The sequence below is a fragment of the Pimephales promelas genome, chromosome 7 (assembly GCF_988280905.1).
Source record: "Pimephales promelas chromosome 7, fPimPro1.hap1.1, whole genome shotgun sequence".
Classification (NCBI taxonomy): domain Eukaryota; kingdom Metazoa; phylum Chordata; class Actinopteri; order Cypriniformes; family Leuciscidae; genus Pimephales; species Pimephales promelas.
In genome coordinates this window covers 37593257-37616131 of record NC_142775.1, presented here as the reverse complement: position 1 = coordinate 37616131, position 22875 = coordinate 37593257, and the positions used below count along the sequence as shown (strand labels likewise).

Genomic DNA, 22875 nt, shown 5'->3' with positions numbered 1-22875 from the left:
ACACAGATTAGTGATCATTCTGTGTATTAATGTTTATTTCTCAACTCAAACTAAAAACAACAACTAAATGATTGATAACACCTATAATGATCAATAAACCAACCAAACCATCATTACAGTGAAAGCTATCAACTTTTTTAAAAAAATTATTAGGCTAAAAAAATTTTTTAACAACTTTTAAATTAAGTGAACTTCAAACAATCCCCACATAAACCCATAATAAAAACCATATTTACCTGTGCCCTTCCTGTCTTAACAGGTAGGATAAATTGAATAAAGTTATCAAACAGTCTGCGCTGCATGAATTATAAATTATATATAGAATAATCCTTATTAAAGCTACAAAAGTTCTTTAGTCAAGATCAGTGAGTAATTTTCTAATTTCCCTTTGTTCTTTTAACTTTACTGACAGAACGCTTTATTCGCTGCTGGCCCTTTAAGAGCACCCGTTGCCGAGACGCGGATCTCACATGCGCCTCATAGCACAACTCTTTTCGTCCATAAGACTTTTCTTACGTTATGAAGATACTCGACAAAACGACATTTTGGCATAATTGTGTGTGCTATTGTTCGTTCAAGCTCGAAAGAGAACTGTATTCTGGCACGCGTCAGTGCATGCGCATTATGGCGCGCGTCTTTCTGCGAGTCTCATTTAGGGCATTCACAGGCAGCTTTTCACTTCTTGTCGTGCAAAATGCGAAAAGGCATTTGCACGAATAAGAGCGGGATCGTGTAACACTAGTCAAAGGATGACAAAAATGAAGAGATGCTGCGTTAATAGCCCTAATTTGTTTATTTCATATAAAATCGCGGCATTTTGCGTTATATAATTGCATAGGTTTGAGATCGCTATTACGATTGCGATTTGATTAATCGTGCAGCACTAATGCTTAGTGTATTCTATATGCAACAGTTTTTTGAGCCTTTTCTTTTAACAGTTTTAAATTTCAGTGCGCATGAAGAACAATAGCACTCTCTCGACTCTATGCTGTAATCTCACATACACCCGGGAGAAGGGAATGTGAAAGGGCAATAAACTCCACTCCAGCAAGATAAAGTCATTTTATGAAAACCATCTACTTTATGCTTTATCTACAAATAAAGTATAATAATGGGAATATTGACCTTGAAGAGAGTGTCGTCGTGTCGCAAACGAACGCGACGCGCTGAATTCTGAATGAAGAATGACTGAGGCGAGATGACTTTCCGTTAACTTTAACTTAGCGACTAAAATTACACATTATGCAATGACTTTAGAAGTCTTGGAATATAGGGTGAAAACTTGATTGTGCTTTACAAAGTTTTTTATGCCTTTAGTGGGGCTTAACAAAATAACATAATACTATGCAGAATATCGGACGTCACTGAGAAGCTGCAACCGTGGCGGGGGGATTTTAAGTGTGGCGGCCCGCCACGGGAGAATGAATGTAGAGGAAACACTGCACTAAGGTACCAATATGTAGCCTTTGGATACAAAAGTGTACCTTTTGAAAAGGTACAGCCCCAGTGACAGCTTTTGTACCTTTTTTTCTGAGATTGTAGGTTAAGTATGTGTTTAATTTCCAAAATAAATAATTATATAATTATGATGATAAGATATATAGTTTTGAGAAAAGTTCCTGCTGCATTTTTCTGCTTTGATATCGTTTAATCAAATGCATTGCAATTCACACACTACTGATCAAAAGTTTGAAATCATAACATTTTTTTTATATTTTTGAAAGAAGTCTCTCATGTTCATGTTCACCAAAGGCTTCATTTATTTGATCAAATATACAGTAAGATTTGCATTTAAAGAGCTAATAAAATATTTAGTCTCGGATCAATATTTCATGTCTAATTATTTACTTAAAGGGATAGTTCACTTTGAAATGAACTTTTGGTATATTTTAGCTTACCTCAAGGGCATCCAAGATGTAGGTGTCAATGTTTCCACAGTATTTTCAATTTTGATATTTTTAGGTCAAACCGTTCTTGTCTGTCAGTCATATAATGGAGGTCTATGGTCACCACCTCAAAGAGCATGCACAGAGAAGTCCAAATTAAACATGATTTAATGACTCTTAAATGTAAGTTCACATTGATGGCCTAAGACACGAAACGAGCGGTTTGTGTGAGAAAACGAACAGTATTTATATCATTGTCAATGTCATTTAAAATTTTAACCAACTTCAACTTTCACTTTCAACGGTATAATCTTTTTTTAAGTAGATTTTAACCCAACATTTGGGTTTGTCCATATTTGACCCAAATTTGGGTTGAAACAGCCCAGCATTTTTTCGAGTGTATGTTGTTTGTGACTGAGAAAAGGCTCTGTTGATAAGATATACTGACAGTAAGAAGCTTGTACGAGCGCTGTCTTGGAAAACGTTTTCTTTGTGCTCTTCTTTTCTATGTCTCATCCTCTAACAACAACCCTTGTCTCCTGTCACGCAGGAGGTGTCAAATTCATCAGCGATGAGTGTGGCGAGCAGCAGCGGGGGTCGACAAGTCTCGCAGCAGGTCTTCCTCCACGATGAAAGGGTACGGACATTTCCGACAACCCTGCTACTAATAACTCTCCATTTCACAAGTCTGAAACATCAGACTAAGACCCTTGCCTTGTCTCTGTACGCGGCGCTGAAGTGCCGTATTTATGTTTTACTAATGTCAAACTGACATCAATTTTCAATAATGTAATTTTTTTTTTTAATTTGGAGGTTTTAGCACTGTCAGCTCCACATGACAACACTTCCATTTCCATTTGTGCATTTGGTGGGCACTTTTATCCAGAGCGACTTTGGAAGTGCAATGCATTTAGTTTACACACTCTCTTGAACCCATGACTTTGCCCTACTTTAAAATAACCTCTCAGTAAAATAGGCTAAAAATGAAATGAGGACAAGTGACCCTGTGAAAATACTCAGAAAAGAGATGTGAGATTCTGAAATGTAGTCTAGTAGAATAATTCATGGGATATTGATCGTCAAATCAGGTGAGCAGACCAGTGATTGTTGAGTAGAATAAAAATAAAACACAAAACCCTGAAACACACACCATGATAAGACTAAAATTGATCTGGGAACCTGGGAATCGAACACCTGACGTTTGGATTGTTAGCACTGTTAGCTCAACTGAAAAAAAAAAAAAAAAAAAATATATATATATATATATATATATATGTCAAAGGATTAATCGCGATTAATCGCATTCAAAATAAAAGTTTGTGTTTGCATAATATATGTGTGTGCACTGTGTAGAATTATTTTGTATATATATAAATACACACACATGCATGTATATTTAAGAAAAATAATGATATATATATATATATATATACATATATATAAATCTTTATACAGTATATACATGAAAATATTTCTTACATATATACAGGCATGTGTGTGTATTTATATATAATAATTATACACAGTGCACCCACATATATTATGTAAACACAAACTTTTATTTTGGATGCGATTAATCGCGATTAATCATTTGACATATATATATGTGTGTGTGTGTGTGTGTGTGTGTGTGTGTATATATAACATATATATAAAAATATATATAAAAACATATATATAAAATGTTATATTGTTGAAATATTTCTATTATAAAATTATAAAAAAAATAAATGATATCAAAATACGTAACCTTTTTACCACTTTGTTTATGTACTGAATTGTGTGTGTGTGTGTGTGTGTGTGTGTGGCATTGATAACACTATGAATTAATAAACTATTTGTTTGTTTTTATCTAGCTTTCAAACTTAATTTGTTTATCGCGAGTCATGTGAAAGAGCATTAATTGTTCAAACCATGTTTTCATGATGAGAGTTTTGAACTTTTTTTTACTTCAAATATAAGCTCAACTGATAAAGCATGAACAACACCATGGTCACAGGTTTGATTCGCAAGGATACTGATGATGAAAACATCTGTCAAATGCATATGTAAATCCATAAGAAATAATCATGTAGCTCCTGTTAGTTGCACTGTTTGATTCTTGCTCTAAATTAAATTGTATTTATTTTGCCTTTATTACAGACTGCACTTGATCAAATCACTCATAACAGAGAAGTGATTTCCGGTTATGAAAATCATCACAATGAAACCGGTAAGTTCAAGAGCAGTAATTTATAGATAATAAGTTCTATGTCACTCTGCAGCTCATTGTTTGTTTTGTAGTGCATTTTACTGAGACAAGATGTTTAATTAACGATATAAGAATTGTAATTTTTGCCTCTTGCTTCCAGAGGAGGAAGAGTATTATCCAAGGCTCTCAACTAAAGAACTGGCACAGCATTTTGAAAAGACCATCGAGGAGGCAGCCCCCAGCAAGAAAATTAAGGTAAGTCCTTTAGCCCACATCTCTACTCTGACACATGAATGTATTATCCTTTAATAGGATTCAGTGCATAAAAAGACTCTACTTACTATCTTTTTTTACATGTTTCCATGAGTGCCTCCACTTTCAACGGCATAGTTTTATTGAGAAATAGTTCTTAAGACTTTAGAGCCTGTGTTCAGCTCTCAGTGTATTGATGTTGTTATTGTTAACCCACTATACATCTGATATGGAGTTATTTTTGTGTCTTTATTGTGCATCCAAAAAATTCAAACCAGTGATGGTTCAGACTCAAAGTCTTGCTCCTAACACTTTTTTTTTAAAGGAGTAGTTCACTTTTGCTGATAATTTACCCACCCCCATGTCATCCAAGATGTCCATGTCTTTTTTTCTTCAGTCGAAACGAAATTAAGGTTTTTGATGAAAACATTCCAGGATTTTTCTCCATATAATGGACTTCAATGGGAACCAAACGTTTCAAAATGAACGAATCTTTTCCCGAGTCAACTCGTTCATTTCGTACATTGAATGAACCAAATGACACGAAAAAGATTCGTTAATTTTGATAAACGAGTTCGAACAGGAGAGTCACGTACTGTACGTGCATCACAGAACAGAGCAAGGAGAGCATTTGAGCTTATAAAACTTAAACTTTTTTATTTATTTTTGAAATTAGCGATCGTTTCGCTTGATAAGACCCTTATTCATCATCTGGTGTCGTTTAAAGCCCTTTGAACAGTTTGCAGTTTGCACTGAAACTGTCTTTTGGACCTTTAACTTTTTGGTTCCCATTGAAGTCCATTATATGGAGAAAATTCCTGGAATGTTTTCATCAAAAACCTTAATTTTTTCGACTGAAGAAAGTATGACATGGACATCTTGGATGACATGAGGGTGAGTAAATTATCAGCAAAAGTTTTTTTAAAAGTGAACTACTCCTTTAAGTGGTAAGAGTGACTTTGAGTGTGAACCATCACTTTTGAAATGCAAGTAAACTGATCTCTCAAACTATATACATATATAAAGATAGTATCTTTAATACAATTTCATATTTTTTTTTAGATATGAACACATTACTAGTGAAAAATACACTATATTAAAGATACAGTTTATGAAAATATGTCTTACTGTCCTGTGCAATCAGTGTACAATAAGTTATATATTTTTTTAAAGATTTTGATATATTTTACTTGGGGGGGGGGGGGGAGGGACATTTTTATTGTGCTATAATTTTCACGTTTAGTCCAGTGATATTGATAGTTTTAGAGAGGTGTGTCTAATATGTTCATGAAGTTGTTTTTAAGTGTAACTTAAGTGCATCTTCTTTTTAGTAAATGAATAACACTTTCAAATGCAGAGCGCACAGCTGCTGTTGAGCAGTTTTAATATGATCACATTTCTTGAAATGGTGTGAGGAACTGCTCTTTATTTAGAAAAAAACCCTTTGAAATTGAAGTAAAATTGTTTCTCACGCAAAACATTTTTAGACACACAAGAGAAAAAAAGATTTTGAGCTTCAAAACAAATATGTATTTTTTGCTTGCAAAAAAAAAAAAGCACAATAAGGATGCAAAAATACTGGAAAGGCCTTTGAAATAAATTGCTATGATTTTGAACACTCAATTAAAAAAATGAAAGCACTTTTCTACGCCAGCTGGTCCAGCTGAAGTAATTTCAGAACTCCTCTGAATTAAATGTGTTACTCTCTCCCTAAAAAAGATTGAATGCGACAAAAGCCGTTCACAGCTGCCATCAGATGCGAGTGCGTCCAATCAAACTGTGAAGAGTGAGATATCAAGGTCTCTGAACAGTGTTGCCACATACAAAGCAGAAGAAGATAAACCAAGTTCTGTGTTGGCTTTTGATGACGGCGACGATGATGATGATGATGAAGATCTGGAATATCTCCCACCGCCCCCACCGGACTTACTGGAGGAGGAACCTTCGGACGATGCAGAGAACTTCCCTGACCCTCCCGCAGTGAATCGCATGGTAAACAGAGAGCAATACTTCAGACAGAGAGAGCTATTGGAGTTGAAACGTCTCTGCAAACACATTCACCCTGATGTCAGGAAAGACCTGGAAAAAGAATTCTACAATGATGAGGACATTGAAGCGGTAGGAGACGTTCAAGAGGTAGCGTACCAGTTTGAACACCCTGGTAGCAATTCGAACGGAAGCCCGGATCGCGAATATTTGGAGTGGGACGAGATTCTGAGAGGCGAGGTGCAGTCCATGCGCTGGATGTTCGAGAACAAACCTTTGGACTGCATTAAGAATGACTCGGATAACGAAGAGGAGAGCAAAAATATTATTCAGCAGGAAATCATCGCTGGAGGTGACGTCAGGAACACGGCTATGATGTTCGAGATGCAGCCTGAGGATACACAACAGGATTCAACTAAACGCAACTATCTGGTGAACGAAGTGGGGAAAAGAGACGTCCGCGCGGCCGCTTGGTTGTTCGAGACAAAGCCGATGGATACGCTGAATAAAATTCACTCTAATGACGAGCAAACCAAAGAAGTCATCTTCACACAAGAAGCCACCGAAGGGGATGTGAAGTCTGTTAGGTACATGTTTGAAAACCAAGAAATGGATTCTCTGGGAGACACGGAAACCATGGATGAGAAGCAACTACTGAGCTTGAAGTCTGTACTGGAGGAGATCAAGTCAGAAGTGAAGAAAGTCATATGGTTGTTTGAGACGCAATGCATGTGTGTTATGAGGGAACACACCGGCGAAATGGTTCTGATCACTTCTGTCCGTCGAGAGGAGACGGAGAAAGGGGATGTCAAAACTTCAAGATGGTTCTTTGAAACGCAGCCTTTGGATGACATTGACACGGATCTTTCTCAGGTCAGGCTCATCTCCAGTGTGTCCATGGAGGACAACCAACTGGACGGTGCGAAAAGGGGACGGTGGCTGTTTGAGACCAAGAGGCTTGACTCAATAAACGCCCAGTGGGAGAGCCTGCGAAGGCAGCAGAAAGAAGAAATTCTTGGGGCGGATGTACGAAAACACTGCATGGTGTTCGAAACGCAGCCTATGGACAAGCTTAAAGATGATGCCAACTCCAGACCTGTCTCCACTGAACAGATTATCGGAGGTAATGTTCGCTCTGTGAGACACTTATTTGAAAACGCTCCACCGGACGAACTCAAAGAGCTTCCTGAGGTGGGAAAACTAAACAAAAAGGCAGTGTTTGAAGAAGGAAAAGGTGATGTAAGACACCAGAAATGGGTTTTTGAGAATAAACCACTGGAGAACATCAAAGATGAGAATGATGAGGTGAACCGACTCAAGAAAACCATAGCGTCTGATGAAGAAAGGGGTGACGTGCGATATCAAAGATGGCTGTTTGAGAACCAACATTTGGAAGACATTCAAGAGGAAAAGCGAGCGTTCATGAAAACAATTGATTCTGAACAAATGGATCTGAGCTACGTGGGGGATGTCCGCAGAAACTGTTGGGTGTTTGAGACGCAGCAGATGGATACGTTAAAGGACGATTCCAATGCCAGGCCAGTTAGTGCCGAGGAAATAATTGGAGGTGACGTTCAATCTGCCAGACACTTTTTTGAGACCGCTCCGAAAGATGAGATAAAAGAGCTTGCGGAGGTGGGGAAACTCCACAGAATGGTGACATCTGAGGAGAAGGGAGATGTTAGACACCAGAAGTGGCTGTTTGAGAGCCAGCCGCTGGAGCAGATCAGAGAGGAGAAAAAGGAAATGACTAGAACGGTGAATATGGAGGATGTCGAGAATGTGGATGTGAGCAATTACAAGCAAATCTTCGAAACGTACGATTCAAGCCAATGTGACGAAAGTCGGAAGATTCAACTTGAGGGCGTCACCGCCGGCTCCGTGAGATCAAATAAAGATTTATTTGAGTCCATGCCGTCGTATGCTTTGCAAGACAGCTCCGGACATTACCACGAAGTTAGAACCGTACGTCGGGAAGAAATCGTCAAAGGAGATGTTAAAAGCTGCCGGTGGATGTTTGAAACTCGGCCAATTGACCAATTCGACGAGAGCATCACCAAATTCCAAATCATAAAGGGCATAACCCAACAAGAGTTAGAATCTGGAGATGTCAAGATGGCGAAATGGCTTTTTGAAACCCAGCCTCTCGATGCCATTAAGTATTTTAGCAACATTGAAGACGAGGAGTGCGTCGCTGAAGAAACAGCAGAAATCGTGAAAGGCGATGTTAAGACATGTAAGTGGCTTTTTGAGACCAAACCTATAGACATGCTTTACGAAAGAGATGAGTTTAAGAGTGCCAAAGATTATGGTGAAATTCAAAAAGGGGATGTGAAAACATGCACTTGGCTTTTTGAGAATCAGACCCTTGGTGCCATGCAGGATAACTCTGAGACGGTGTTGCAAACTCGCACCGTGAAACAAGAGGACATTCACGGGAAAGATGTCCGCATGGCACGTTTCCTCTTCGAGACAGAGAACATTGCTGGAGAAAAGCAAGAAGCTTTTAAGAGTGTCACTGAGATAGACATACAATCCGGGGACGTGTCTCGGATGAAATACATATTCGAGACCCGATCTTCTGACGTGGTGAGCTCAACCTCTGAGGACGTCATGAGACAGCTGAGGAGTGCTCAAGCTGAGGATGTTCAGAAAGGAAATGTTGGAAACTGCAAATGGCTATTTGAAAACCAGCCCATCGATGCAATCTCAGAGAGCCCTAGCGAGCTGAAATTAGCTCGCACAGTACAAGATGTTCAGGGAGGCAATGTCGATAAAGGCAGATTCGTTTTTGAAACCTACTCGTTAGATAAGATTCAAGACGTGTCCTCCGAGGCCGAATTGAAAAAGCTGCAGAAAGTCATCAGAGAGGATGAGGAGAAAGGAGATGTGAAATCATATGCCATGATGTTTGAAACTCAACCTCTTTATGCCATCCAAGACAAAGAAGGCCATTATCATGAAGTGACCACACTTACAAAAGAAGAAATACAAAGAGGTGATGTAGTAGGAGCCCGCTGGCTGTTTGAAACAAAGCCCCTGGACTCGATTAAAGAGACGGATGAGGTCTACCTCTTAAAAGCTGTTACAGAGGAAGATATCCACAAAGGTGATGTCAGCTCGGCAAGGTGGAGGTTTGAAACCCAGCCCCTTGACAAGATTGCAGAAGATGCGAAAATATCAATCAAAACCGTCGAGGACATTCAGGGAGGGGATGTTAAGACAAACAAGCATCGTTTTGAGTCTGATGCAGTGGCTCAAAAATTGGTGCGTACTGTCAGCATGAGTGAAATTCATAAAGGGGATGTTAGGACAGCAAAATGGATGTTTGAAACTCACACAATTGACCAGATACAAGCTGAAAAGTCAGAAGATGAGATGAACACCGTTGTTATGGAGGAACAACTGAAGGGGGATGTTAAACAGTCCGTGTGGCTGTTTGAAAAGAATCCGCTTGATCTTATTAACGACAGTGACGAAAGTAAACAGGTCATTTGTGAAGACATCCCCAAAGCAGATGTAAAAACCACGACATGGCTTTTTGAAACAACACCGTTCACTGAATTTAATGAGAGCACTTTAGAGAAGACCGAAATCATCGGTAAAAGTGTCAAAGCCACCCTCGATGAACTTTACACCCAGAGAATGGTGGACTCCAAAGGCGTCATCTTAGAGGCAGACGAAATCGGAGACGTTCGCATGGCTAAGTACAACCTCATGAATAAAGAAGCTCCCCAAATCCAAAGAGAAGAAATCATTAAAGGAGATCTGCAAAGCATCATGCTTAACCTCCTCAACAGACAGGAGAACACAGAGAGGAAAGTCATTATAAATGCAGAGGAGAGGGGGGACATCAGCCGCACCGTGCAACAGCTGCTGCAAGAGCGCAGTGGCACCTCTGTAGAAAAAGAGGAGATAATAAGAGGTGACATTCAGGAAGCCATAAACAACCTGCTGAAAGACGAGAGCACTGGCAAACGGGGAATTCTCATTCAAGAAGACGAAAAGGGGGATATTCGTATGACCATCTACTCTTTATTCAATTCTCATGAGGAATCAGGCATTCAGAAAGAAAATATAGTCAGAGGTAATGTGAAAGGCTGCCTAGAGAGACTGTGCAATCCAGACACAGATGAGATTGCGAGAATTAAAGTGGATGAAGCCGAAAGGGGAAAGGTGAGCTTTTATTCTACTTGCATTGAGTCTGGTGCGCTGGATTACCTCAAAAAGCTGCAGGTAGAGCCAGACGAGGCCGTTCCAGGTAAAATTGAAAAAGAGGAAATCATCGGTGGTGATATTAAAGAGACCAAACTCAGCCTGACATGTAATCAAGCTCAAATCGGTCGCCTGGTGGACATGGAAGATATAGTCCCCGGCGATGTTCATAACACAGTTAAGGTTTTCATGACCGAGCCTCCGATCTCATTTGAACATTTACAGAAAGAAGAGATCGTGAGAGGAGACCTGCAAGCAACGCTGAATTCACTGGCGCAGTCCGTAAACCAGGCAGTCGTTTTGGAGAAAGAAGAAGTTGTTCGGGCTGATTTACCTACAACGCTGAGGTCTCTAGAGGAGGCCCAGAATCAGCCCAAAGAGGTGGAAAAGCCCGAAATCATTCCCGGGAACATCAAAGGAGCACTAAAATCACTCAAAGACTCCACTTCCACCAAGGTGGAAATTGTCATAGAAGATTTATTGCCAGGTGACATCAAAGGTACGCTGAAATCGCTGGAGGAGGCCAAACATGCCGTGAGAGAAGTGGAGAAGGAGATCATTGTAAAAGGTGACATTCACACGGCAATACAAAGTCTACAAGAAGCGTCGAGCGAGAGAAAGGTTTACCAGCAGGAGATTGGTGTCCAGGGAGATGTAAAAGGCAAGATTCAGATCTTACTCGAGCCTCCTCCATCTCCCAGAATGCAACGCAGGGCAAGCACGGAGGGAGACGTGAAGCTTTCTATAAAATCACTCTATGACACCCAAGAGCAAGTGCAATCAGAGAAAGAAGAGGTGATAAAAGGAGACGTTAAGGGCACAATAAAATCTTTAATGGAAACAGCACGGAGAGCGAGCCCGACGATTCCCCGAAGGGAGCCAATAAGAAAGGTCAAAGTTCCAGTCAAGACCACGTCTCCGTCGGTGAAAGACATCACGGCGCCTGCAGTTAAAAACCTTGATATGAGCAGTGAATTACAGAGGAGCACTCACAAGCAATCAATGCAAAACAGGTACGCATCTCAGGAGAGTACTGCAATCACAACATGCAGCCAGGAGACAAAGACCACAGTGCTGGAGCACAAAACAATTGTACAAACACACGGTGTCAAAACATTAAAGACTGACTTCCGTAACCTCAAAAAAAAGGGTGGCTGTAAGGGTTTAATCAGACTGGACAAAAGAAAACAGAAGGAAATGTCTGTTCCACCTCCTCCCTCTGACCCTGAACTCCCACTGCCTCCCCCTCCATCACCCCCTCTGGAATATGATAGCGCCTCATTTCCCACTCCTCCTCCTAGCATCAGGGGTGAACATGATTTTCCTCCTCCTCCTCCTCCGCCGCCTTGCGATCCACCCAAGACAGAACTTGAACATTTACCTCCTCCACCAACCCCACCACCTCCTCTCATTTCAGCCACAGCTGAGCTAGACCTCCTCCCTCCCCCTCCCACAGAGCAGGAGCTAAACTTCCTTCCGCTGCCTAGCATAACACCATCCAAAGCCACTAAAATGACTGTCAAACCCATCAAAGCACCAGTGTTGTGCAAAGTACCCAAGCTTGAGCCAGCAATTTCATTTGAGAAAATGCAGGCAGCTCAAGAGACCAAGCGCAGAAAAAATGTCACCGCATCATCAGTCGAGTGCAGCGTGAAATCCTCTGAAGTTCAGTCTGCTTTTACAAGACAGCCACCGGAGTCTCCGCGGCCTCCCAAGAAAGTTTTCGCCCCCTTGACACTCACTCCACCCGCCTCTCCTCCTCCACCGTGCAAATCCCCAGTAAGCAAATTCAAAACCCCATTAATGCAAGCTGAACAGAAGTACAGACAGAAGAGGGAAGAAAGCTGCACGCCACCACCGTCGCGCTCCCCGGCCTTTGAAATCCGCATGCACGAGTCAGTCAGCGCAGCCCTTGAAAGGCTTTCTTCAGAGAGCACGGGCACGGTGCAATCAGAGGCGAGCATGTCATTTGATTTCACTCAAGAGAGAGCTCAAAAGAGTGTGACCAAATTTGAATCAGCTGCAGACTCATGTGATTCATCCAAGCACACAGCTCTCTCAAACGCTCCCCCAAGCAAGGCTTTGATCGCTGCTGCAAATGAGAAATCTCCTCTAGAATCTCCTTTTATTTCCTCAGTTAAACAGAGCATTATCTCTAATCAGTCATCTCAGGGCTCTCCGGATCAGCAGCAGACCACCTCCACTTCATCTAAAAAGAAAAAGAAGAGATGCATGACAACTAATATACAACAGGTGACGAGGACGGTTATTAATAGCGCGACCGAAGAAGAAATAAAGGCCTCTGTCAAAACAGACGAACCTCAGAGCGTCTCTAAAAATGTATCAGAGGCTGTCGGAAAGGATGTGAGCGGCATATCTTTATCCGAGGGCAAAGCAAAAAAGGAAAGCTCGGCAAAGAAAAATCAAGACAAAAACTCCCCTGATCGATCCGAGCCAAACAAAGACAGTCAAATTAAGGATGCCGAGCAGAAGCCGCAAAAGGTCGACGGTCAAAAGGCAAAGAAAGTTAGTAAGAGCGTTAAAGTGGAGAGCAAAGAGAAAACCACAGATGAGGAGGATCATGTTCAGGTAAAAGAAAGAAGCCCCCCGGAAACAGAGGGTAAAGAGGAGAAACCTGTAGGGGAGCCCCCTGCCACTCCGAAAAAGAAAAGGAGGAGTAAGAGTAAGAATAAAAAAGACAGAGAGGCAGCTCAAGGCAACAACGTCACATCCCTCTCGCCCACAGAGGCCACGCCTGCCAAGCCCAAGTGGCCAGTCTCGACATCCGATAAAAAACGAGAGGAAATCGCTGTTTTGCAAACACAGCACACCATTCAAACGGGACACGTAGAGGTCATCGAAACTCAAAGTACGGTCCAGCAGCAGAGTTTCCAGGAGGAGGGCTTGACTGTGAAATTTCAAAAGCTGGCCAGTGGAAGCCAGCAGATTCCTGAGGAATCAAAAGATGAAAGCAGAAACGTCCCAATCAAAATGACAGGGAAATCTGCACAAAAGGAGTCCTCGGCTGAAGCGCTGAAGATGTTGTCTCGTATCTCAGAGTTACAGGCGATTTCAGGAAAAATGGACTGTAAGTCTGTGAAGACGTTGCTCAATGAGATGCCCGTCTGGCTTTTGGGCTCGGAGGAGAAGAGTGATTTGGAAGCGGCGGCGGCCGAACACAACGAACAAAAGCTCACAGAAATCCTTGCTCAAGTTAAAAGCCTGGTTCAAGCTAGGCTAATGCACTTTGACGGCGCTATTGAAAAGCATGAATGTGAGGACACCTCTGAAAAACTTGTCTCACAAAGGATTTCAAAGATTTCCATTGGTTCTACGAAGTGTAAAACGCAGATGGTGGTCAAGGAGGAGACGAAGACGACGCGCAAGAGCCGAAAGCAACAAACGAGCAGCGTTACAACCCTTGACCCGAGAGCTCCATCCCCATTGTTACGGATGCGCTCTCCCTCACCTACATTTATCACCATCGAGTCTACGAAGAGAACTGACTCGCCACAAAGAGCAGCACCCTCGCCTTCCCCGATGCCACCGACGCCACCACCACGTAGGTCTGAGACGCCAAGCTCTCGCTTAAGCAGGGCCACTCCTTCACCCTCATTGGGCCGGGCAGATAGTCTGACACGACTCAGAAACGCCACTGCTACGCTCTCCCGTGGAGCTTCGCCCGATCCGGTGCCTCGCGTGATCGAAGTCACTGGAAAGAAGTCTGAAATCGTGGAATCCCCTGCCACATTTCATCGGCAGATCAACATCGAGTCTAAATCTGCTGAGAAGAAAAGGCTCAAAGAGACTTTGAGATCTTTTGAAACAGCAGTGGTGATTAATGAGAGTGTAAGTGGAGATGCTCTTGACATTCTTGAGCGTTTAGGCCCCAACACAGAGGTCAAAAAGTCTGAAAGTGCGGTGAAAGAGAAGGAAAATCTCTCTAAGGTGGAAATATCTGGATTAGCCGAAACAATTGAGACGTCAGAGAGGAAAGTTGGTATTGGAAAAGACCCAGTTGACAAAACAGAGAAGCCTAGCTGGAAAACTGAGGACCTGGAGCTTGATATGGAAAAGAAAGCAAGCCAACAAGAGGATGTACCTGCTTTCAACATCAAGGATATTAAAAATGTTTTTGAAATGAGTGAGCAAAGTTCCCCCATCAAAGCGCTACAAAACAAACAGGAGGAACAGCAGTCAAGAGTGAGTGAAATTGCATCTGAAGGTTCAAAGCCTGAGCTTCCTCCTGAGAGAGAACAATGCTCCCAGCTGAGCTCCCCTCCACCCGTGTGCAAAGACGTGAAAGCAGACAAGTCTGTCAATCCAACGGGCTTTTCGGAGACGAAAGCATTCATTGAAAATTATTCGTCTGTTGACGAGTTTGGCACTAAAATCGTCGGATCAAGAAGCACCACGACGGTTTCCAAGCACACTCAAAGCGTTACGACGCAACGGGTGCCTTTTTCCTATGCTGATGCTGTGAAGAAAAAGACGCCAGAGGTCAAGGTGTCACCTGAGGCCTCTGCAGAGGAACTGATGAAGAACTTCCACAAAACATGGGCGGAAAGTGAGAGTGTGTTCAAAAGCTTAGGTGTCACAGGTGAGAGAGCCATGCCACCCGCTAATGCATCAAACCGAGAGTGCTGTGTCGGGTAAATGTGCCTGCAGTGCATGATGGGAATGAAATTTAACAACAAACCACCACAAACCACCTGAGGTACATTGCTGTGACAGACTGAGTGTTTTTAACTTTTGTTTTTCCCAGTAGATAATCCACAGTTAGATGAGTAGACACGTGTGTGTATGAAACAAATGTGACTCACTGCATTTTTTTTGCATGTTAACAGTATAAAAGTTATCTTGAGTTTAAATGAGTTTGTTAATTTGATCCTTTTTTTTTAATGTGTTTGTACCTGACACTTTACTGAAATAGAATTTTATTTTGTATATATATATATATATATATATATATATATATATATATATTAGGGCTGGGCAACCAAAATAAAAGTTTGTATTTAATAATATATATGTGTATAATTATTTTTTATATATAAATACCCACACATGCATGTATATATTTAAGAAAAATGTGTTATTAATATATTATTTTTTTATATTTATACTTAATATTAATTATGTATAAATAAATATAAAATATATACATGCAAATATTTCGTAAATATATACATGCATGTGTGTGTTTATACATAAAAAAAATTATACACTCTACACACACATATATTATGTAAACACAAACTTTTATTTTGGATGCAATTAATCATGATTAATCATTCCCCAGCACCAACACACACACACACACATATATATATATATATATATATATATATGAAGAGTTCAGATGCAAAAGCCTCTAAATGCCATTTGAAATTTTCTTCTTGAATGATGATTTTTATCAAACTTGTATATTTAAGTTCAGTAATTTCACTTAAATAACAATTAATAGGTATTTATCATTGCCATTTAAGTGAAATCACTGAACTTAAATATACAAGCTTGATAAAAATTATCATTCTAGAAGAAAATTTCAAATGGCACTTAGAGGCTTTTGCATCTGAACTCTTCATATATATATGTGTGTGTGTGTCCTTTATTTATTATTATTAGTTTATTTTGTATTTTATTATTTTGGAATACCCCACATAAATTTGTTCATACTCTCTGACATATATAGCTAAAATATGTGTTTTTTTAATTTCTTAAATTTCTTTTTAAACCACACATATTTCTTCATACTATCTGATATATATCACTGAAATAGGGTCCATGAGGAATCACAGTCTGGGGAGCAGCCTACACTTTTTTATTAGCCAATCAGAAATGCTTTCTACCTACTCTCACTTAAAGCACCTTAAAAAATCAAAACAGACAATTTATCAACTTAGAATTTCAAAATTCTCAATAACACTGGAGTGCTTTCTCCATAATTGCTATTCATCTCTGTCTCATTAGCATTTGAGAGTGCTGCAAGAATCAAATGTACTTTAAAAGCAAAATGTTTTTTGGGATTGATATGCAGACTGCCAAATGAAGGGAAACAAAGCCTTATTTGTGTTCCTCTGTATGACCTGAGAAAAGGCAGCTTGGCTTTGTGTTTCTTTTTATAGCCTGTCTGTGAGCTTGCATGATATTACATTCCCCACAATAACACAAATTATAACCCAATTCTTATTCAGACTATTGCATTTTGAACTAAACTAACCAGGTTACCTAAAAACATTGTGCAAATAATTTAATAAAATGAAGAAATAAAAAACAACCATTTTTGTGTAAATACTCAAAGATATTTAAAGAGATAGTTCACTTAGAAATTAATTTTTGGTATGTTTTATCTTACCTCAAGGGCATCCAAGATGTAGGTGTCTTTGTTTCCACAGTATTTTCAATTTTGACATTTTCCAGTCAAACCGTTCTTGTCTGTCAGTCATATAATGGAGGTCTATGGTCACCACCTCAAAGAGCAATGTGCAATGTCCAACTGAACCGAACTGAATCAGTTCAATGTTACGCCAGAAGTGATCGCTTGCGTGTGACGTCACTCAATATTTACACGGAGATTTCGGAAGTTTTACCTTTTACTAAACATATTTAGATATACCGAAATCGTCTTCCATTGCAGTTTCCCGTATATCTAGATATGTTTAGTGAAAGGTAAAACTTCCGAAATCTCTGTATAAACAAAGAGTGACGTCAGCGCGCAAGCAATCACTTCCGGCGCATGCGCAGACCGAAACGCTCGTGCCGTCAAATCATTTTGTCATGGCTATGATTACAAGAGGTAAAACGATATAAATACTGTTCATTTTCTCACACAAACCGCTCGTTTCGTGTCTTAGGCCATCAATGTGTACTTACATTTACGAGTCATTAAATCATGTTTAATTTGGACTTCTCTGTGCATGATTTTTGGTGGACTCCCTTAGCCTCCAGTGTATAACTGATAGACAACAACCGTTTGACTGAAAAATGTCAAAATTTAAAATACTGTGGAAACAAAGACACCTACATCTTGGATGCCCTTGAGGTAAGATAAAACATATCAACAATTAATTTCAAAGTGAACTATCCCTTTAATGCGCTGTAGTATTTTTATATTTGTGTTAAAGATCTCAAGTGTCACTTTATTTCCAGATTTGAGAAGTATTATTGCTTTCACTAATGCTCTTGTTTCCAGACTTGCAGTTAACCTTACATTGCAGTAGTGGATGTTATTAGGTGTGATTTGCCTGTGTTGCCCAGATGGACTGAGTGTCTGGCAAAGTGCAGCATGGGAATATTGATTGTGCACAAAAAAAAACGGAATTAAGTAAAACTTAAATGTCTCTTGCCAGATTCGAGTACCAAAGTCGGAGATGTGTGCAGTGTGCAGGAAGAGGGTTTACCCCATGGAAGGCCTGATAGCAGACAAAAAGAAGTTCCATAAATCCTGTTTTTTCTGTGAGCACTGCAAAAACAAGTTAAGGTATGCCATGAAATATTGTAAATAGTGATACTTGATTATTTATACTTAAATGGGAAGTCATTTCTTTGCTGTTTTTCACTTTTGTTGTCACATGTCGTCTCATCGAGCTCCCCCTACAGCTGTGGAGCATATCATCCACAACATTTTTGTAAAAAAACTCACCTGACTCCTTCCTCTTTCTACTGCTGCACATGACAATTTGTTATTATCGGAGCCGGCCAGCTTTTATTGTGTTGAGCCAGCCCGTTCTCATCCCAAGGCGTCATATACTGACGCTTTTGACATTTCGTATACATACAACGCACGTGGCACCCTTTAGCGTCAATATGAGACGCAGATATTTATGGGCCAGAAGGCGCCTCCTAGTGGTCTAACCCTAAACCTACCCCAGACCTAAACCTACCGTAACCGAACAAAGCTCTGTGCGTGTTATATTGACGCTAAAGGGTGCCATGTGCGTTGGATTTAGACGAAATTTTCACCGAGGTCTGTAATACACAATACATCACACAGTATCATATGGCGTATGTGTGAGAATGTCGAATTGCCATAAAGCAGTTTGTGTTTCTCGCTCGATCTCGCTTCTCACGAGACTTCCTATTTTCAACTTACCGGGATGTTAGTAGGTTGGTTTTCCGCCTGGGAACGCGGGGGAAAGTCACCATTCTCACCAGAACAGTTTTTTTAACCATCCAAATGATTTCTAAACGGTTTTATTAAGTGTAAATAGTTGCCAAGCTCCCCTTTAAGTATTTAAAGCTGTAGTCCGCAGGTTTTCCTCTTGGTCGCCATCTCTGTTCGAAATTTGCAATTGCAGTTATTTGCGGAATTAAAGGGATACTCCACTTTTTTTTGGAAATAGGCTCATTTTACAACTCCCCCAAAGTTAAAGATATAACATAAAACAAAGTTAAACAGTCGAGTTTTACCGTTTTCGAATCCATTCAGCCAATTTTCTGATTTTTAGAAAAATATCAGTAGCCAGACAGTTTCTGGTCCCATTGACTTCCATAGTAGGAAAAAAAATATACTATGGAAATCAATGAGACCAGAAACTGTCCGGTTACTGATATTCTTCTAAAAATCAGAAAATCGGCTGAATGGATTCGAAAACGGTAAAACTCAACTGTTTAACTCTGGGGGAGTTGTAAAATGAAAAAAAAGTGGACTATCCCTTTAACAACTTTACGGGAGTTGTGCCTCTGCACGGCACAGCACGTGAATCCAATGTTTTGAGGATAATGTGCAGTTGTCAGTCGCCGCACCGGTGTGGATACTGCCATTCAGAATCACAGATTATTCTTTTGGAAGTAGACCATCATAAAAATTTTCATAAAATGTCATCTGAATAAGTAAGAAACATCCATTTTTGTTCTGATCAACTAACTGAAAAAAAGCATTGCATTAAATCGCGCTGATTAAATCTAACGATCGTTTATCATATCATTATACTTTGTTCTCAAATTGTTAATGTTCAACATCAGCATTGCGTGGCTACATTTAAAGCCCATCAGATATTATCCTTGTTTTCGTATGGGCCGGTTACAGTCTCTTTTTCCAAACTCTCAGTCCACCAGTCGTCACTGGTGATTGTTGATTGAACCTTTCTGGATTCGCCATCCAATTAATACGTTTAATTATATCAAGTGCTGTGAGAAAAGACTATAAATCTCTTCCTCCAACATCCTCACACACAATATAGGTTATACTAGCCGAGACTCCTTCTTTATGTGTACAGATGTGTGTGTACAGATGTGACGTAATGGCACAAATCTCTCACGGAAATCCACCAGTACCACTGGAGTTAAAAACATTATTACAAACTTACCTTTGAATCCAGCTAAGGAAAGCAGAGCATGTTGAACACTGGCTGGTTATGTATTTTCTCAAAAATGTATTTTGGATCATTTTTAACCCCAAAAAGTTACGGACTGCAGCTTTAAATATTCTAGTACGTCTAACAATGTAAGTATCCCAACATTTTTAATTCTGAAATATTTTTTGCATAAAGTGCCATTATTTGTAACTAGAAGATAAAGTATCCTGCATAAAATCATTCATATGGAAAGCTTACTGTGCACTTGCAGACAGCCCAATATATTTTCTGTGACTCATGAATTATGAAACTCTGTTTTCTGACAGCCTTGGAAACTTTGTCTCTCTCCATGGACATTTATACTGTCAGACACATTATAAACAACTCTTCAAGTCTAAAGGGAATTTCGAGGACGGATTTGGTCAAGGATTGGCCGGCCGGGACGCAGGGAACACAGACCACGAAGAATCGGATTGGAGATATTCACTTTCCCAAAGTAGCATGTGCTCACTGCCAGACATGTTGGATAAAGAAGCAAACAAACCCGATCAAAACCCTAACAAAATTGCTGTGGTGTGGCCCCCACAAGCAGCCTCTCTGAAGAAGTCTTTCTCTTTGGATCAGGATGTGAAATTAGTGAAACCCGCTTGGCCCCCAAAGAGCGAGACTTCAAAGTCTCCCAAGCACCAGCGTCGGAAAGCGTCTCCGAGGACCACACTTTAGCAGGAGCGCGACAAGGCCTTGGAGGAGCGAGAGAGACGTCTCATCTATCAGCGACACACAAAGCGTGTCACAACAGCAGTGAAGTATTGTGGGAACTTTAGAAACGCGAGGACACATCAAGATGATGAAGAGCTTCCAGTGCAGGGTGAAAATATCGCCGTTGGACGGGTGAGGAAAGGTGGAGAGAGAGAGACAGTGGTGGTGAAAAGGTAACAGGAAGTTGATAAGGATCATGGGAAATGACAAATATGTTGTGTCTATATAAAGCAGACGCAGGTTCAGAAGGTGTGTGTGTTATGTTGAAAGAAAGAACTATAAGAAAGTGAAATATGAAGATACCAATCTTAAAAAAAAAAAAAATAATAATAATGTCCAGGTCACATTTTACCCCATAATCAACAAGAAAAATATGTTGCTTAAAGAAAATGAAGCCATTTTTTAATGACAATTAAGGTTTGTTTTTTTTTATCTTCTAATTTTCAAATCCCATTGTCAATGCTATAATGTGAAAATTGTTTTAAATGTTATGGTAGTATTTGTTGTGCTTTTTTATTCTGATTTAAATCTAAAATAAATTAAAAATATATATATATAAAAAAATAAAAATGTAAATTAAAATTTATTTTAAAATTAAAATAAAGTTATATTATACACTGTAAAAAAAATCATGATTTGTTATCATAACGTTTTTTTTTTTCTTCTGTCAAACCAACTTAGATGATTTATGTGGTTCAGATAACATAATATTTTGAGTTTCTGATTATTAAATCAATCTCCTTCATTGTATTAACTTATCAATTTCAATGAACTTAAAGTTGTAAGGCAACCAGGTTACTTACAGTTAATATTTTTTTTACAGTGTAGTAATATATTTTATTTAGTTAGATTGCTGAATAATCATCATTACGGAAATAATCTCAATGCTTTAAAACAGGCTTTATTTTCCTTTTTCATGCAGAATAAAATTTCTTATTTTTATTTTTATTTTTTATTTTTCTGGTTGAAATGTGACCTGGCCATTATTTCAAAATTCACGCTCATGGACAGATCTGTAATGCAGCAATTTGTTTCAATATGAAATAGCTGAAATTCAATTACCAGGTGTGCCAAATATGAGGGTCATTTCCAAATCTTCTGTATTTCTGTACACTTTACCAATTTAAAAATGGTGCAAAAGCTTCTTGTTCTATTTAGGATTTATAGTTAAAATGGTCTCTGCTTTTCTTCAGTAGAAATAGATTTTCTACAATGCATTTATCCCATAAGTCCATGGAGAGAAGACAATTTATCACTAAATTGAACTGTAGATTTAAATCCCTAATTTTATTTTGTATGCCTTATAAGAATTTAATATATCCTGGGGGTTCTTTTCACATTTCAACTTTTTTTTTTTTTTAACTTCTTCCTGTGCAGCACCCGGAGTGCTGTGTGGGAGGAAGATGAACAGTACACACATTTGTAAATCTCTTTGTCTTGTTTATAATACATGTGAATATCCATCTCTCTAAACAGAAAATATTTTGTGTGGAAAATAATCTTTTTAGAGTTGTCTTCTATGATTCGTCCCTGATTGTTAATTTAATAATGGAATCACAATAAAAACGTCTTGATGTCACCGTTTATGCATTCAGGTTAATTTCTTCATCTGAAATTATTACATTACTCACCCTCACGTGGTTGAAGTATTCCTTAAAAGTCTTGTTGTCTTGAGCACTTATAGAGCATCAAGGTTTTTATTTTTCTAATTTAGCGAAGCACTTTTTCCCTCTTTTGAGCGTCAATGAGAGAGACCTTTGAAACAAACCGTGCTGACACATGATCACATAAACTACTGGTGATTTCAACTGCACTTCGGCTGTTATTGTGCTTTAACTGAAATCCCTCAGCATCACTCACAGTGAGAATTTCAAGGTGTAGTGGTTTAAGCAACCCCGTAAGACTGGTGTAAATCAATAGCTCTTGCTGTACAGTCGCCTTAGGGAGAAGTACTAGATTGATGGATGTTGGAACACTCAGCGCTCTTTTACAACAGCAGCTTTAAGATCTGAAAACACACTCATCCAGCGCCAGCAGGCCAGGGTCATTATCAAATGCTATGTGAATTTTTTTTGATTCATCTGGAACAGATTTGGTCTCATTTGTCAGCAATAAGGTATGAGAGGCTGTGCTGTATTGTAAATAAGTATAACGGCTGAAGGGTGTTGTTAGGCATGACGCGGAGCCGAATAACCCATTCAGCTGTTACTTACTCACGATACACACGCCTTTAGAAAACGGTCGGTTACCACACAATACAAATATTAAAGTTAAAAAAATATATATA

At 39.5% G+C, this 22875-nt stretch overlaps 1 protein-coding gene across 1 annotated transcript in view; it reads left to right on the top strand.

The window, feature by feature from the left end:
• Window positions 1-20294, top strand: part of xirp2b (xin actin binding repeat containing 2b) — a 47235-nt gene extending 26941 nt beyond the window's left edge. Inside the window, exons 4-9 of the mRNA XM_039683428.2 lie at window positions 2437-2523; window positions 4029-4098; window positions 4238-4332; window positions 6049-15130; window positions 17883-18013; window positions 20156-20294. Of these exons, the coding sequence (XP_039539362.2) occupies window positions 2437-2523; window positions 4029-4098; window positions 4238-4332; window positions 6049-15130; window positions 17883-17974 (9426 nt within the window). The 3' untranslated portion in view covers window positions 17975-18013; window positions 20156-20294. The remainder of the gene's footprint in view (window positions 1-2436; window positions 2524-4028; window positions 4099-4237; window positions 4333-6048; window positions 15131-17882; window positions 18014-20155) is intronic.
• The last annotated feature ends 2581 nt before the right edge of the window (window positions 20295-22875 follow it).